We start from the raw sequence: 17,148 nt of genomic DNA, 5'->3' as shown, positions 1-17,148 counted from the left end.
TCATCAGGGATTTGTTCAGCGGTATCCTCTTTGCCGCCAACATCGGACATTAGCAGTTGGGTAATATGTTCTTTCATCTGTGTCAGTTACCAGATTTCCTTCTTTGTCTCTGCAGGAGGATGTGCCTGCACCAAAGCCATCGGTTTGGTGTTTAATTCTTTGGTAGAATTTCCGGACTTCATTCTGACTCCTGTACATCGCAATTCGCTCACACTCACGTGTTTCCATTTCCTTTTTCTTTCTGCGGAATAGACGTTTCTCCTCTCTCCTTTTCTCCCGATACCTCTCCTCCATCTGGCGCGTTGCTACTGATTAGCGGGTTGCTCTATATGCCGCATTCTTGGTTTCAGTAGCATCTCGACACTCTTGATCGTACCATGGGTTTTTTTGGAGGAAGCTTCCGATGCCCAAGTATGGATTTCGCGGCATTTTCCATGGAGTGGGCAATAGTTTGCCACTGCGCCATTATATCATCGGAACAAGGAGTGCTTTCATCAAGCAGTTGGGTCAGTCGAGTGGAGTATGCCGCTGCCATTTGTTGTGTTTGCAGCTTTTCAATGTCCAGCTTTCGTGCAGTGTCAGATCGTACTTTCCTCGCCATGTTCAAACGGGTGCGAACCTTTGCTGCAACCAGGTAATGATCCGAATCTATATTCGCTCCAAGGATCGATCGTACATCTAACACGCTGGATGAATGCCTTCAATCTATCACAATGTAATCAATTTGGTTTCTCATGTTTTGATCGGGTGACAGCCATGTGGCTTTGTGAATATTTTTATGTTGAAATCTGGTGCTACTAACTACCATGTTTTTTGCAGCGGCGAAATCTATCAGCCTCAACCCATTAGTGGACGTTATCTCGTGGAGTCTAAACTTTCCGACTGTTGGACTAAAAATGTCTTCCTTCCCTATTTTCGCATTTAAATCACCCAAAACGATTTTAATATCATGGGCGGGGCAGCGGTCATATTCTCTCTCTAGGGCCTCGTAAAAAATTTCCTTGGTCTGCTCGTATTTGTCTTCCGTCGCACAGTGGGCCAAATGGCAAAAAAAATTGGAAATAAGTCTACAACTTTTTATCTGTTGATTTTAGCCATACAAAATGTTCTAGACATTTGTAGAGGAGGACATAGGCTTTCAGAAAAGTGCTGTTGTTGGTCCATATCTTTAATACAGGGTGAGCTACAGGGTGTCAAAGTTGACCACTTTTGACTTCTCCAAGCTTCTGGGGGCCATAACTTTTGATCTACTCAACCGATTTACATGATTTAGGACTCTAGAGAAAGAGCTTGACAAGATCTAAAAAACTTATGCATAAAGTACCATGCCATCGTGTACTGTTAAGGAGTTATGAATTGTTTAATTTTAAAATATGAAAATTTGGCCTTGGTTTTTTTCAGTGTTTTTTAAATAACTCCGTCAATTTTAAAGCTATAAACTTCATACTTCACACAAATTATGCCAGCATATGTGTGCATAAAATACAAAAGGAATCACGTGAATATCTTTGGCGGTTTAAAAATGGCATCGTTTTCAATATGAAAAAAAATTTTTTTGTCAAAAAATTGCAAAATTTTTCAAAAAAGATACTCCCATTTCCTTTAAGTTTTCGCAAACTTTGGCCGTCAAAGCATTATCATTTCTTTCCATTTTCACAAAGTCGAGGTATTAAGAAAAGTTTTAAGTGCTAATTTGGCTAATTTCGATATCAAACAACACCGTTATCTTAAGACCAAAATGGCCAATTTTTTTACTAAACTTCAAAAGTTTCTCACTGGAAAAAAAGTTCCACGGGGATTTTTTCGCTTTTTTTGAACTTAAATGAAAGCTTAAAATGTTCCCAACATTTTAAGGTATGTCTCGCCATATCCTAGCCATAAATGAGATCGTAGCGATCAAAATACTGAAAAAAGTCAATTTTCAAGTAGTGCTATATTCATTGCTAAAAAACAAGTATTACGTCACATTTTATTGCAAAGATGTTAAATAAACTTTTATTTGGTAACACTTCTTCTACAAAACACAAAAAGAATCATGGAAATATCTCTATTCTATTCCATTTTATGGAACCGGCAATAAAAAAGTCAATTTTTCAAAAAAGTCGAATTTCCCAAATTTTGTTTTTGTTGTCCTAATTGCACATGACACACTATAGCCATATTTACGCAACATACCTTATCGTAAAGGAAATTTTCATACCTTTCCAACAATGTATAAAACATTTCTCAACTCGGATTCTATCTACTCTAAAATTCATTTACACTTCATTAAACTCTATATAAAAATGTCTATTTGTGAAATGGAACCTTATATGGGGCCTACACTAAAACATTGATAGATTTGCCCAGGGTTTACAATACAAATGTGTTAGAATAAAAAAAGGTCTCCTGCCAAAGTTTAAAAAAATTGGAATAAAAATATGTGTTTTAGAGCGAAAACACTTCGCATCGGCGTGCGTTTGTATAGTACCTACATCTATTTTTAATGTAAGCTGATGATTTTTGAATAAAAAGTAACCTAGAAATATACCTGCATATATATATATATTTGTGTTAAGATTTGATGCAGACAAATGTTACCTGTTTCGCTATGTCGAATTCCCAGGAAATCCACCGTATCAATGAATGTGAAAAAACCTACCCATAAAAAATTCATTGTCATTTTTTTTAACCAAATTCGAGTCCAGGTAAATAATTATAGAAGAGTAAGTAAAAAGAGGCACTTTGGACCCCTTTTTACGATTGCGTCTGATACCTGAAATGGGTCATTAATTGTGAATATATTGCATAAATATTTGAACAAAATCCAAATTTTCTTCATTATATTTTGTAGAGGCGTAAAGGACATTTATAAGTTATGGAAGTCATACTGAAGTATTCCACTCTTTCGAAAATTGTATGGGACATCAAAAATGATTCCAAATCATACACGGAGTCATTTAAGGAACTTGTTTACACTTTGGACCACATATATGGAATAAGGCTAAATAAAGACGCTTTAGACAAACTTGAAAAATTCTACAAATCATTTGAGAGAAGGTTGCCAGAATGTTCATTCGCAAAAATCAAGTTTTTCAAAATGTATGAGAAGTGGCTGAAATCGGATCTACTTATTGAAATTAAACCGCTGATTCCCGGCCGGCCTAGCAAAGCATACGACGAAGTTACGGAGAAAACCAAAAAGAAAAAACAAGAGGAACTATTGGCGGCACATCCGCCAAATTTAATAAAAGATACGTTCAAAACAGCATTGTTAAAAACACAACCAAAAAATGTTGGACGAATTGTCGATGTTTTACCATTAGCATCTCCGAAAAGGGTAAAGAGAATGGTAGAAAGTATTCCAACTCCAAAATCGACTACAGAATTCACGGAGGAAGATGCACTGGCCCTGATTTTGAACCTAGGCCTCTCAAGAAACAAATACTCAACAATGAGGAAGGCTCTTCGTGAAAAAGGATGGGGTTGTTTACCCTCAAAACATAAATTGTACAACACCAGGACGAAAATGGTGCCATCAAATATATACGTGGACGAATTAAAAGCAAGAGTGAAACTTGCTGATCTTGTTGAAAATACAGCTGTTAGAATTATTTCTAATTTTACTGAAGAACAGTTGAACACATGTAATAATTCCGAAGTGGTTTTGATCAGCAAATGGGGTTGTGATGGATCATCTGGATTTTCCGAATATAAGCAACAAACAGAAATAGATACCAACTTCGCATCAATTTTCATGGCATCATTAGTACCATTGAGAATGAGATTGTACAAGGACCAATCTTCATCATCGAAAGAAAATGCATTTCAAGATATATGGATAAATAGAACACCTGGGTCAAAATATTTATGTCGCCCAATTCGGTTTGAGTATACAAAGGAAGACCGGAACACAACACGATCTTTGGTGAACGAAATAAAGGAAGAAATTGCTGCATTACCCATGATTGTTATAAACCAATTGGGAAGAAATATAAAAGTTTCGTTTCAACTACAACTCACTATGATCGATGGAAAGGTGGCAAACGCATTAACTGGCGTTATGTCCAATTGGAGATGCAATATTTGTGGCAAGAAGAATGGGCAATTCGAGGACAAGTCTGATGAAAATTTAGTAAACGAAAATGCGCTCAATTTCGGTATTTCGCCCCTGCACTGTAGAATTCGATTCATGGAGTATTGTTTGCATTTATCGTATGACCTTAAATATCGGACTAGCCCTGGAAACCGCGATGTCTCTGCTAGAAACAACCAAGATCTTCACAAAATGAGGCAGGAAGAGAAGAATCGAATCCAGTTGGAGTTTAAACAAAAGGGACTTATAATAGATAAACCTCTTTACGGATACGGAAGCACAAATGATGGCAACTCGGCAAGGCGGTTTTTTGAGGACCCCGTATCGACATCTAAAATAACCGGTCTTGATGAACACTTGCTAAGACGATTCAAAGTGATTTTGGCTGTAATCAATAGCAAAAAGATGATAAATTCAACCAAATTTGAAGCTTATAGTAATGACACAAAAAACATTTTATCTGATTTATATTCGTGGAAAGCTTTAACACCGACAGTACATAAAGTCTTACATCATGGCAAGGAAATTGTGGAATACAACATACTTCCGTTAGGAGAACTTACAGAAGAAGCTCAGGAATCCCGTAATAGAGATGTTAAACAGTTCCGGCTTTTCAATACCCGAAAGAGCACCAAATTTAACCAAAATTATGATTTACTTCAATATTTATTGTTATCGTCTGATCCGGTACTATACAGCATCAGAACTAAATGGCTACCAAAAATATGTGACGATATAGATAAGGACGATCCCGATGCCATTCAAATTAAAGAGCTTTTAAATTTTGATACCTTAGATTATTTGGTAGAGAATAAAATCAAATAATACAAAACTAAAATGCTTTTTTATTTTGGGAGTAGCTAATATACATATAAACGCACGCCGATGCGAAGTGTTTTCGCTCTAAAACACATATTTTTATTCCAATTTTTTTAAACTTTGGCAGGAGACCTTTTTTTATTCTAACACATTTGTATTGTAAACCCTGGGCAAATCTATCAATGTTTTAGTGTAGGCCCCATATAAGGTTCCATTTCACAAATAGACATTTTTATATAGAGTTTAATGAAGTGTAAATGAATTTTAGAGTAGATAGAATCCGAGTTGAGAAATGTTTTATACATTGTTGGAAAGGTATGAAAATTTCCTTTACGATAAGGTATGTTGCGTAAATATGGCTATAGTGTGTCATGTGCAATTAGGACAACAAAAACAAAATTTGGGAAATTCGACTTTTTTGAAAAATTGACTTTTTTATTGCCGGTTCCATAAAATGGAATAGAATAGAGATATTTCCATGATTCTTTTTGTGTTTTGTAGAAGAAGTGTTACCAAATAAAAGTTTATTTAACATCTTTGCAATAAAATGTGACGTAATACTTGTTTTTTAGCAATGAATATAGCACTACTTGAAAATTGACTTTTTTCAGTATTTTGATCGCTACGATCTCATTTATGGCTAGGATATGGCGAGACATACCTTAAAATGTTGGGAACATTTTAAGCTTTCATTTAAGTTCAAAAAAGCGAAAAAATCCCCGTGGAACTTTTTTTCCAGTGAGAAACTTTTGAAGTTTAGTAAAAAAATTGGCCATTTTGGTCTTAAGATAACGGTGTTGTTTGATATCGAAATTAGCCAAATTAGCACTTAAAACTTTTCTTAATACCTCGACTTTGTGAAAATGGAAAGAAATGATAATGCTTTGACGGCCAAAGTTTGCGAAAACTTAAAGGAAATGGGAGTATCTTTTTTGAAAAATTTTGCAATTTTTTGACAAAAAAAAATTTTTTCATATTGAAAACGATGCCATTTTTAAACCGCCAAAGATATTCACGTGATTCCTTTTGTATTTTATGCACACATATGCTGGCATAATTTGTGTGAAGTATGAAGTTTATAGCTTTAAAATTGACGGAGTTATTTAAAAAACACTGAAAAAAACCAAGGCCAAATTTTCATATTTTAAAATTAAACAATTCATAACTCCTTAACAGTACACGATGGCATGGTACTTTATGCATAAGTTTTTTAGATCTTGTCAAGCTCTTTCTCTAGAGTCCTAAATCATGTAAATCGGTTGAGTAGATCAAAAGTTATGGCCCCCAGAAGCTTGGAGAAGTCAAAAGTGGTCAACTTTGACACCCTGTAGCTCACCCTGTATTAAAGATATGGACCAACAACAGCACTTTTCTGAAAGCCTATGTCCTCCTCTACAAATGTCTAGAACATTTTGTATGGCTAAAATCAACAGATAAAAAGTTGTAGACTTATTTCCAATTTTTTTGCCATTTGGCCCACTGTGCGTCGGGGCATGTGCACAAATAAGGCTGATGTTGAAGATTTTGGCTTTTATGCGGATCGTGGCTAGCCTCTCATCCACCGGAGTAAAGCTGGAGACAAGGTGTTTCAGTCTCCGACTAACCACAAATCCACAGCCAAATTCATATCTCATGTCAGGCAGCTATAGTATAGTTCGTCACCGTTTGATGTTGTAGTGACGCCATTCCCAGTCCATCGCACTTCCTTTAAGGCGGTAATATCTGCCTTGTACTTCTCCAATACATCCGCCAGCGAGTATACTGCACCTTCTCTATAAAGTGTGCGGACATTCCCGGTGCAGATCCGCAAATCATGGTCCTTTTTTCGTTTGCGTGGGTCGTCGACGTTGGGGGGTCCGTTTTTACTATTCCTTTATTTCTCATAGTAGTTCTCAATATTCCGGGGGCGGGTTACTGGCCCAGCGCCCGAACCGCATGGGTTTTGTGGGATTGCACACGTATCCCTCTTTGTGGCGAGCCGCTTGCTCGAAGATCCGACGCTCGCCGCCAGCCGGCCCTAACCTCGGAACAGACGCTGATGTTGGCCATGTGTCGAAAAATGTGATGTTTAAGGTCGTATTTAAATCCATGGTTTTAGGCAAATGTATGTCGTTCTTTTTTAGAATTTTGCTCCGGTAATACAAACATTTTGTTCGATGTAGCCTACATACCTCCCCCTTGTGATATGGAGTCTTTTGAGGAAATTCATTACAACCTCCTTTTGAGATATGCCATTGTCAAAAAGGGTAATTCTTGCCTGTTTGCGCTTTTTTAGCAAAAAACATTTAAAAGTCAGCAAAAGTGAGTTGTTGCTAAATGCATTTGACTGGTTTCCCGTATCGCGATTTCAATTTCGACCAAGAAATATCATCAGCAGAAGATGTCAAATAGATTATGGTGCTTTACAACCATCCCAACTAGAGTATGTGTGCTTTACAACCTACTCTAGTTAGGATGGTTGTGAAGCATCTATTTGGCAACACTGGTTTAAACAGCTAACGCACGTTTCGTGTTTTGTGTCACTGTCAAACATCTTCAGTTTGGTCTACAATTTAACCATGAATCGTCTTACAAACCAACAAGGCTTGCAATTTATTGAATTTTATTATAAAAATACGTGTTCTTTTAAGAAAATTCATCGCGCGCTTCGTTCTTTTTATAGTCAGAGGTAATTTTTGGCTAAATGGGTATGTAAATAAGCAAAATTGTCGATTTTGGAGTGAAGACCAGCCAGAAGCATTGCAAGAGCTACCAATGCATCCAGAAAAAGTCACAGTTTGGTGTGGTTTATGGAACCGTTGGAAAATGGGAAAATCAAACGAAAAAATAGCAAAACCATAGAAGATTTATTTGATGTCGGAAAAATAGACTGAAAAGCAAAATCACCTGGTATAATTAATAATTTAATATCTTTCATTCCTAAAGGATATGCATTTGTCATCCAGAATAAAGGATTCGCAACAAGATAGTGATTTCAATATATATTTTTTGAAAAAATGTCCTGAGGGTTGCCAAGGTTTTGGCCAATACTGTATATATTTTTGATCGTCATGTTTTGATATAGCTGCCATATAAACCGATTTTGGATCTTGATTTCTTGAGCCTCTAGTTAGCGCAATTCATATCCGATTTTACTGAAATTTTGTATGAGGTGTTTTGTTACGACTTCCAACAACTGTGCTATGTATGGTTCAAATCGGTCCATAATCTGATATAGATGCCATATAAACCGATCTGAGATCTTGACTTTTTGCATTAAGTGTTTTGTTTTGTCTCGCAACAACTGTGCCAAGTATGGTCTAAATCGTAAATCAAGTAAAGCTAGGAGCTATTTTGCACCAATAATTCTAATTAGTGTAGGTGGGTTGGGATTGTTAATGGGTTATATCGGTACATATTTTGATGTAGCTCCCATATAAACCGTTCTCCCGATAATACATCTTCAGCCTCTAGAGAGCGCAATTCTTATCCGATTGAAACTCTTTACTAGGACGTTTTTATGGCATTCAACAGATATGATAAGTGTGGTTCTAAGGCGTAATTTTTATCCGATTTGGCTGAAATTTTGCACAGTGACTTTTTCTATAACCTCTAACATACGTGCCAGGTATGGCTTGAATCACATACTTGGCACGATGTAGCTCCCAGATAAACCGATCTCCCGATTATACTTCTTACGCGCATAGAGGGCGCAGTTCTTTTCTGATTTGGCTAAAATTTGGACAAAGACTTCTCCTATGACCTTCAACATATGAACCAAGTATGGTCTAAATCGGTTCATAACTTGATATGCTCCCATATAAATCGATCTCCCGATTCTACTTCTTGATCCCCTAGTGGGCGAAATTCTTATCCGATTTAGCTGAACTTTTGTACAGTGACTTTTCTATGAGCTCTAACATACGTGACAAGTATGGCTTGAATCGGTTTCAAACCTGATATAGCTCCCATATAAACCAGCCTCCCAATTTTACGGACGCAGTTCTTGTCTGATTTGGTTGACATTTTGCACAATGGCATCTGGTATGGTCTCCTACATACAAGCCATGTATGGCCCGAATCAGTTCATAACCTGACCGAACATAGCACGATTTTACTTGTTTCTTACTAGGGTGTCACAATGGGTCGTACTGGCCCCCGAGTGAACTCACCTTTTAGGGTAGACTACCTAAAACCTCGGTCAAATGTAGTAGCTTTAGCAGTGACTGGTGCCGTCCTGAGCTGCTTTAATGACTGGAGCACGATGTTCGCACTGCTAGAGGAGCAAACACCGGCATCCCGATCACACCCCCTCGTCTTCTTCTTTACAGACAAGGCGACACACATAACCTCAGCTAAACCAACTACCACAGACTAATACCACCAATATCGAAGTCTGATACCCCACGCCAACGAACCCACCATATCCACCACACCAACTCATCCTCCGTACACATCTCCCCTGCAGACACTGCAATACACAACGCATCAGCTAACAACACCGAGATGCACAGGGTGTGTGATAAGGAAGATTTTAACTTGGAAAACGTCACAAGGAGTGGGTTTGTAACCTTAACTTGGTTATCAATGAAATTCTGAAGTCTTTGGAGAGGGAGAGAGTGAAAATGACGTTCTCAATATGGTGGGAGAAAAATGTTTGCTATTACAACCGTAGCGCAGAGGTTAGCATGCCCGCCTATGACGCTGAAAGCCTGCCATGTTAAAACTTCTCTCCACTCTGTCGCACTGCCGAACGACGTTCGGACTCTGCTATAAAAAGGAGGACCCTTATCATTGAGCTTAAACTTGAATCGGACAGCACTTAGTGATATGTGGGAAGACTGCCCCTGTTCCTTAGTGGAACGTTCATGTTTTCACAAGAAGGACGAAGGTTAAGGTGTTAAGGGGACTAGTGCTGGACGAAGTAGAACTGCTGTCATCTTGGCCAGAATTTAAACCCTAGACCGACTGAGCTGTTGATGTTCGCCGGAAGTACAATATTTGCTTAAAAACCTTAAAGGCGGACTTGTCCAGAATTTGGAATTTCAGCATCGAATTTGTTGTAATCCTTTTGTCGGAACTCGATAGGCATGTTTTTTTGGGAGCTTAGGTCGATGGCGATTCACTGCATGTTTGTAGCTATAGTTCGACCGACTTTCACTATCGGTGTCTGGTCTAGCATTGGACACTGAAGAGAGGGTGTCTCGGAAGAATGGTCGGGAAGGTACGGAGCACAGGTATGTTGCTGATTTTGAGAACGAGGAAAAGTTCCCCGACTGTTGCTTCTGAAATAAAAAACCATTTGCATATTATGTTGTAGTTGTTGTAGCAGTGTATTGTGCACTGGGGCGGCAGCCTTTGCCGAAAAAAGGAATCCATCGGGTCAATCCGGTACGTACAACCGGTTGCCATGCAATTGATGCATATTATATTTACCCAGAATGTGGACAGTTGTGCGGTAGCCTTCTAGACTTCGAATTTATGGTTCGAAAATTTATGGAATCTCTGTTGTTGTTGTTGTAGCCACATTCTCATGTGGAGGTGAGCAAGCTCAGATAGCCGCAGAACAGGGTGGCCATTGGTGGTTTAAAGGCGCCAATAACTCGCCTTGTCATATCGACCATCATAGGCACCCAGTATTTGTGCAAGAGCCCGTGGAAAAAGAGTGAAAACTTATGCGTCTGCATCCTCAATTTCTTTCCCTATTCGGTTAAATATCCAGATCTTAAGACTCTGCAGTGGGTCCAAAGTGATCTAGTAGTAAGTAGAGTAGGGTTGGCTAGGCAAATGAACAGGTGATGTGATTTGTGTCCTCCTGGTACGTCTGACTAACCTATGTCTGGCTTGAAAATCTGATATTGAAATGATATAAGACGAATTTTTCCTCACTTTTTTTTTGAGTTACAGCACAATAAAATAACCTGACATCTACTTTCCCAAATAAAAATATTTAAAATTAATATTATTATTCTATCGACGAAACAATTAGATACATTTTATTAAAAATTGACTTTCCGTAAAGGACATCATAAATACCATATGCAACTGAATGATGTTGAATCCAAAAGTAATAGATCTAAACAATGATGAAGCATTACACAATGAGCATTAAATGAAAGGAAGTTCAAAAAAGAAAGTTTATCAAATTTAAAAACAATTAAAATATCTGCTATTAATTGTGACTAAAGTGCTATTGTATTATTCAATGAGTGAAATTTACTAAAATTATTTGTACATAACACATGCAACACAAAAAACAAAAATTTCAAAAAAAAAAAACACAAAAACTAAGCAAAACCAAAAATTAGTTGTAAAATATTTGTATTATGTTTGCATTTCTAATATGGGTTAGGAACAACACATGCATAAATGATAGATAACAAAAAAGCTTACAGTTTTGTTTTATTCTGCAGAACAATACATACCGTGGCCAATTTCTTCCATTGATCGATGTTTTTTCTTTGGGCCTTGGTGAAGTGATCCCAAACTTTTTTTTTCAAAGCAGCATTGAACACTTTTTCAATCTGAGTGACTGAATATATATAATATATTTTATATATATGTATGTATTTGTATATAAGGCAATAATAATAATAATTATAATCGTAATAAGTAGTTACAGACGGGTAAATAAACGTGTAAGCCTAAGAAAATTCCACAAAAAGAGGATTCAAAGGATTTTAATGCATTGAATAACTAAAGATACACAGTTTTCTTAACTAATTCTCTCTGAAAGGAGCTAAACTGAAAAACGGGATATACCAATTACGTATCTTAAATCGAAAGTTGCCAACAAGTGTAGGATGTAGCCCCGTCCACGGAGGTAGAATCAGGCTGTACTAGGGGTTTACATATACAATGATTGGTACCCAAGTGAGAAGACTTAGACCAAATTTATTTATTATCGAATTAAAACTTGATTTGGATACTTTTAGATATAAGAGAAGCTTTGACGTTGTTCCCTAATGGGATATTTCGGGAACTATTGCATTTGTTTAGCGTTATATGAATATGGGACTATCAGCGTCCCCCCTAGGTACCCCATCCGAAACTTGGTTGCAAAATTTTTGTTTTTAGGTTACTGTAATTGTGCAAACAAAATTTCGCTTAAATCGCCCTACCCATCTCGGACATCTGGCGTTTCTGAAAATTATGGTATAGGGCACTACATTTTTCAGATATTAAAAAATTTAGTACCCTATTTTCACCACGGAATCATTATGCACCATCTGTGATAATTTCAAGAAAATCTGTTCAGCCGTTATATATATATTAAAATGCCTACCAACATCACTTAAGCAAAAAAAAATTGTTTCATTTATCCATTAAATGTAAGGTATATATTGGGTTGCCCAAAAGTAATTGCGGATTTTTCATATAGTCGGCGTTGACAAATATTTTCACAGCTTGTGACTCTGTAATTGCATTCTTTCTTCTGTCAGTTATCAGCTGTTACTTTAAGCTTGCTTTAGAAAAAAGTGTAAAAAAAGTATATTTGATTAAAGTTCATTCTAAGTTTCATCAAAAATGCATTTACTTTCTTTTAAAAAATCCGCAATTACTTTTTGGGCAACCCATAGATATTTTCAAGGAAAAGATTTGAACTTTATTCAATTGTACATTCGGCTGTCGTTCTCCTTGCGTCTGCCCCAAAAAAAGGCTTTAAAATTGAAAATCGTGAGATATCTATATATGGGGGCTATATCTGAATCTAAATAGATTTCTATGAAATTGATTAGAAAAGTCATGAGAGAAACCCTAGTGACGAATATTGCGAGAATCTGTTAACAACTGACGAACTTATTGCAATGTTAGTCAAAATCGTACGAAAATATATATGACAACCATATCTAAATCTTAACAGATTTTAATCAAAATCGGCATATGTACATAGTTAAAATCATAGAAAAAGACATTGCGAAAACATTAGAGAAAATCTGTTAAGAAATAAGCTGCCAAAGGCTCTAAAAGTGAAAACTGGTTGTTGTTGTAACCACATTTTTATGTGGAGGTGGCGATCCTTGTCAAGCTCCTGTAGGTGAGCAAGCTCGTTCCGGTCCAAAGGACCGATCACCGCAGTCATTGGTTATTTGAAGGCGCCAATAACTCGCCTCGTCATATCAGGCATCATAGGCACTCAGTATTTGTGCAAGAGCCGATGCCGCCCGGCCTCTCAATGAGACTCCCCGAATGATACCGCTGATTGTCCGCGACTGCCATTGCAGCTACATTCCGCAAAGGATCCTTATATCCTTTGTTCCAAATTGCAAGTGAATCGGTACCCAAATGACCATATTATTGCAATATTAGTCCAAATCGGACGAATATATTTACGAGAGCTATATCTAAATTTGAACAGATTTCCACCAAAAACCCTCACATTTTGTGGTAGTTGTAGAAGAAAGGGTAGTGTAAAGTTTTAAGAAGATCGGTTGATACATGCGCTTGCAAAGGCTCTAGAAGTTGAAATCGGGCGAAAGATATATTTGTATCTGAACCGATTTCTTTTAAATTCACCAGTAAGGTCAAAACTCATAAGAGACTCCCTTTTGTCAAACTTCGTGAGAATCAGTTCGCAAATTACTATGTTATTGCAGTATTGGCCGAAATAATAGCTATATCCAAATCTGAATCGATTTGTTCCAATTTCAAAAAGCTTCGTCTTAAGGCCAAAAAAGATGTTCATTCTAAATTTGAAGACGATTGTATAGAAATTGCGAACTATACATTGTACACAAATTAACTTGGACAGACAGACAGAAGGACGGATGGACATAACTAAATCGAATCAGAAAACCAGTAAGGAAGGGCAAAAGTCGGGCGGTGCCGACTGTATAATACCCTACACCTATATAAGTACAACGTGGGAGCTATATTCAATTCTGAACCAATTTTGACCAATTTTGATGGACCTCGACGAGCAAATATGTTTAAACTGTAATAACTACGGTTGACAAATGACAACATTATTGCAAAATGCCCAAAATCTGACGAACATATATATAGGAGCTATATCTAATTCTCAACCGGTTTCGAGCAAACTTTTTAGATAATATGGTAGTCGTCGAGGAAAGCGTTATGCAAAATTTTGGCAAGATTGGTCGAACAATTCGCTTGCAGTAGGTCTTGGGGTGAAAATCTGTCGATATACATCTTTGACAGCTATATCTAAATCTGGACCGATTTCTATAAAATTTACCGAAAGTCATAAGAAAATCCTTCCCGTAAAATTTCGAAAGAATCCATTTAAAACTGAGCACTTTCATTCAATATTTCTCAAAATTGGACGGACATATATATGGGAGCTATACCTAAATCTGAACCGATTTCGAGCAAACTTGTCAGATACTGTGGCAGCCGTCGAGGAAAGCAAAATTTTGGCAAGATTGGTCAATAAATGCGCTTGCTGTGACTCCAGAAGTTAAAAATCGGGCGTGGTAATATAGACCTAATCTGTTAAAAGAATATAAAGTATATATATATATATATATATATACATATATATATACATATATATATATATATATATATATATATATATATATATATATATATATATATATATATATATATATATATATATATATATATATATATATATATATATATATATATATATATATATATATACATATATATATATATATATATACATATATATATATATATATATATATATACTTTATATTCTTTTAACAGATTAGGTCTATATTACCACATTAACCGCGCTCGACAACCCTGTCTATTAGCTTACTTTTCTCAATGCATGTGTTTTCGTACAATGAAAGACTTTTTTCTGCGACAATTACACTACTTCCATGGTGCACATGATTCTCTACACCTGTTGGAAGTTGTATTGATGACATCGAACGCTAGACAACGGCAACGGCCCTCAGCCATCTTGCAATTAGTATTTGCGGAACGGAATAATTCTTTAAACAAAACCTCGTTCGATAACGGATGCGAGAATTAGAGCCCAGGTTGGATGGAGCACCATGGCAGGATTATTCATAGTTCGTAAAGGATCTATCAGAGGTGTAGCGATTTTATGAACACTGAGTATGATTTCTATCCACGGAGGCAGATTAATAGGCAGTCGCGGTATATGTGGACAGTTGTGTGGGTCATGCGATTTCCAAGCATCTTGAGAGATGAAAGCAGGTGCTACTGCTACGCCAATGTATATCTCTAGCGAAATGAAGGCATATGATTAAGTGTGGGCAACTTTTTTCCTGCCTGATTCGCTTCGTACACCATCTACCAAAACCACTGTTGACATTCGACTTGTTTTCTAATTAATTAAAATCAGCTGATGGCATTGCAGATTATTACCGCTACCGAGGTCGCGATGTAGGGGCCCTGTTCTAGCCGCTTGGAACTCTGACGGTGATGATGGGTCTCTACCTTAGTGGCTTGGCGGCGGCCTTTTCAGACTGTCATGATTTATATGAAAAGTCAGTCGTTGCTGAAGGTCCTTGGCTGCGGGTCACGTTAGTCCGACGTTTGGGGGCTGCGGTTCCGGGTCGTCTTGCTCCATATGGAATCACTGCAACTGCAGTCCGCAACCAGCAATGGCAGCCAATCGGACCTACCGGACCGAGGGGACCCGCCTCAGTGTATAACACAACGCTACAACAACAATATCGAAAATCCTATGGGATGATCCGGATCGTGAGAAGGAGAGGTTATTACTGAAAGGAGATCAGAAGGAGGCTTTCGGTATCATAGCGGAACGCATAAGACTACGAGCGTAATTATGGCGAGGTTCTCCGGAACGATGACATCGATTGTTCTCGAGCTGGAAGAGACGTGACCTTGGATTTATGATGCGAGTTCTGGCAGCCTACTGCAATGTCAGGTCGCTGACATGGTGATGGGCTCGGGAAGATGAGGATTTTATCAGGGTCTGTGGCACTGAGGAGGAGTTGGAGACGGTTGAACATCTGCTGTGCCAGTGCCCCGGGATGACGACTAACCAACTGACTTAAGGGCATGGAATTCCTAACTTAGATATATTCGAGGTAAATTTTTAAGTATTTAGAGCGCACAACAAGCCAGTGGGCATAGGTGTACACATGTTCATAGTGGCATGGAGCAGGATAATATATGCACTCTCCTTTCAACCTAACCTAGTGAATGGGGAGCAGACTTGGCGATCAATTACTCTTAACTAAACATACTAGCAAAGACCATCCGATTAAATAAGGCGTTTTTCAATTATTAATCCCGTCGCTACTTTCATAAAATACAAATGCAAATTTGCCTATGATCATTCCAATAAGGAACAGGGGCAAGCTTCTCAAATATCTATGAGTGCTTCCGATTCAAGTTTCAAGGGTTATATATCTTTCATTTTATTCATTACATCAGAACCATATGAAACATCCATGTAGCATATCTTAGACTGCTCCGCTGAAACAAAATCAATCGCAAATTTACCCGTCTTCATATAAGGTTAAATTATAAAGGAAAAAAACACATGATACTCAAAAAAACAGGAAAGACGCTCAAAAATCAATTTTTTTAAATCGAACATAAAAACTCAAAAACAAAGAAAAAATTTTAAAATTAAAGGGATCTAGAAACTATGTGGGGGTAAAAAAGATTGATTGAGAAAGGCAATAAGATATCACTTGTCATTGCCAACTTCCTGCTGGGGTTATTCTCATTTGTTTTCAATACAAATAGATGTTGTAAATAAATGGCAATCAAGTACACAATAATACAATAATATGGTTTTGTTTGTACTCCCCTAGAACCAAGGATGTTGTACTTTCAATGGGTGTACTGACTGACTGTTTGCATTCAATACAGTTAGTGTTAGTGTTACCTATACTCATTTGTCAATTAATGACAGTTTTGTTCTTTTTCAGTATTGCATTTCAACAATTGATTCGATCCATACGCAAGAGTCTGACCATTTGTTTTCTTAAACCAAGAGAAGCAAAAGCTTCCAGTGGATAGGAACTTGAATGTTACAAACCTTTTGCGTTAGTGAGTGGGAGGAGCAGCTTCATTTTTCTCTTCTCATTCCTCTCATTGTTTGCGTGTTTGAGAACTAGAGTTGTGGTTTTGGCAGTTCTTAAAAAGACATTTAATCAATGGTGTGCTGTGATTTACCTTGCTTGCTTATGGGGCTTATGGGGTTTATTTCTTATGAGGGGGTTTTGGTGGGGCCGCAGTTTCTGACTTGTCTTGGGTTTGTCCAAAAAGTATGGTAGCTAAACTTAAAAATGTAAGTCAAACCTAAATGTTCGATACCACTAAGATTGGAC

General features: G+C 37.3%; 1 protein-coding gene across 2 annotated transcripts in view; it reads right to left on the bottom strand.

Moving 5' to 3' along the window:
• LOC106092771 (ecto-NOX disulfide-thiol exchanger 2) overlaps nucleotides 1-17,148 on the bottom strand; it is a 52,331-nt gene that overhangs the window by 12,548 nt on the left and 22,635 nt on the right. For both annotated transcript variants that reach the window (XM_059370769.1, XM_059370768.1), the window contains exon 4: nucleotides 11,299-11,405. In XM_059370769.1, the coding sequence (XP_059226752.1) occupies nucleotides 11,299-11,405 (107 nt within the window). The remainder of the gene's footprint in view (nucleotides 1-11,298; nucleotides 11,406-17,148) is intronic.

The sequence above is a fragment of the Stomoxys calcitrans genome, chromosome 1, assembly GCF_963082655.1.
Source record: "Stomoxys calcitrans chromosome 1, idStoCalc2.1, whole genome shotgun sequence".
Classification (NCBI taxonomy): domain Eukaryota; kingdom Metazoa; phylum Arthropoda; class Insecta; order Diptera; family Muscidae; genus Stomoxys; species Stomoxys calcitrans.
The sequence above is the reverse complement of the archived record's forward strand: the minus strand, read 5'-3'. Positions and strand labels throughout refer to the sequence as shown.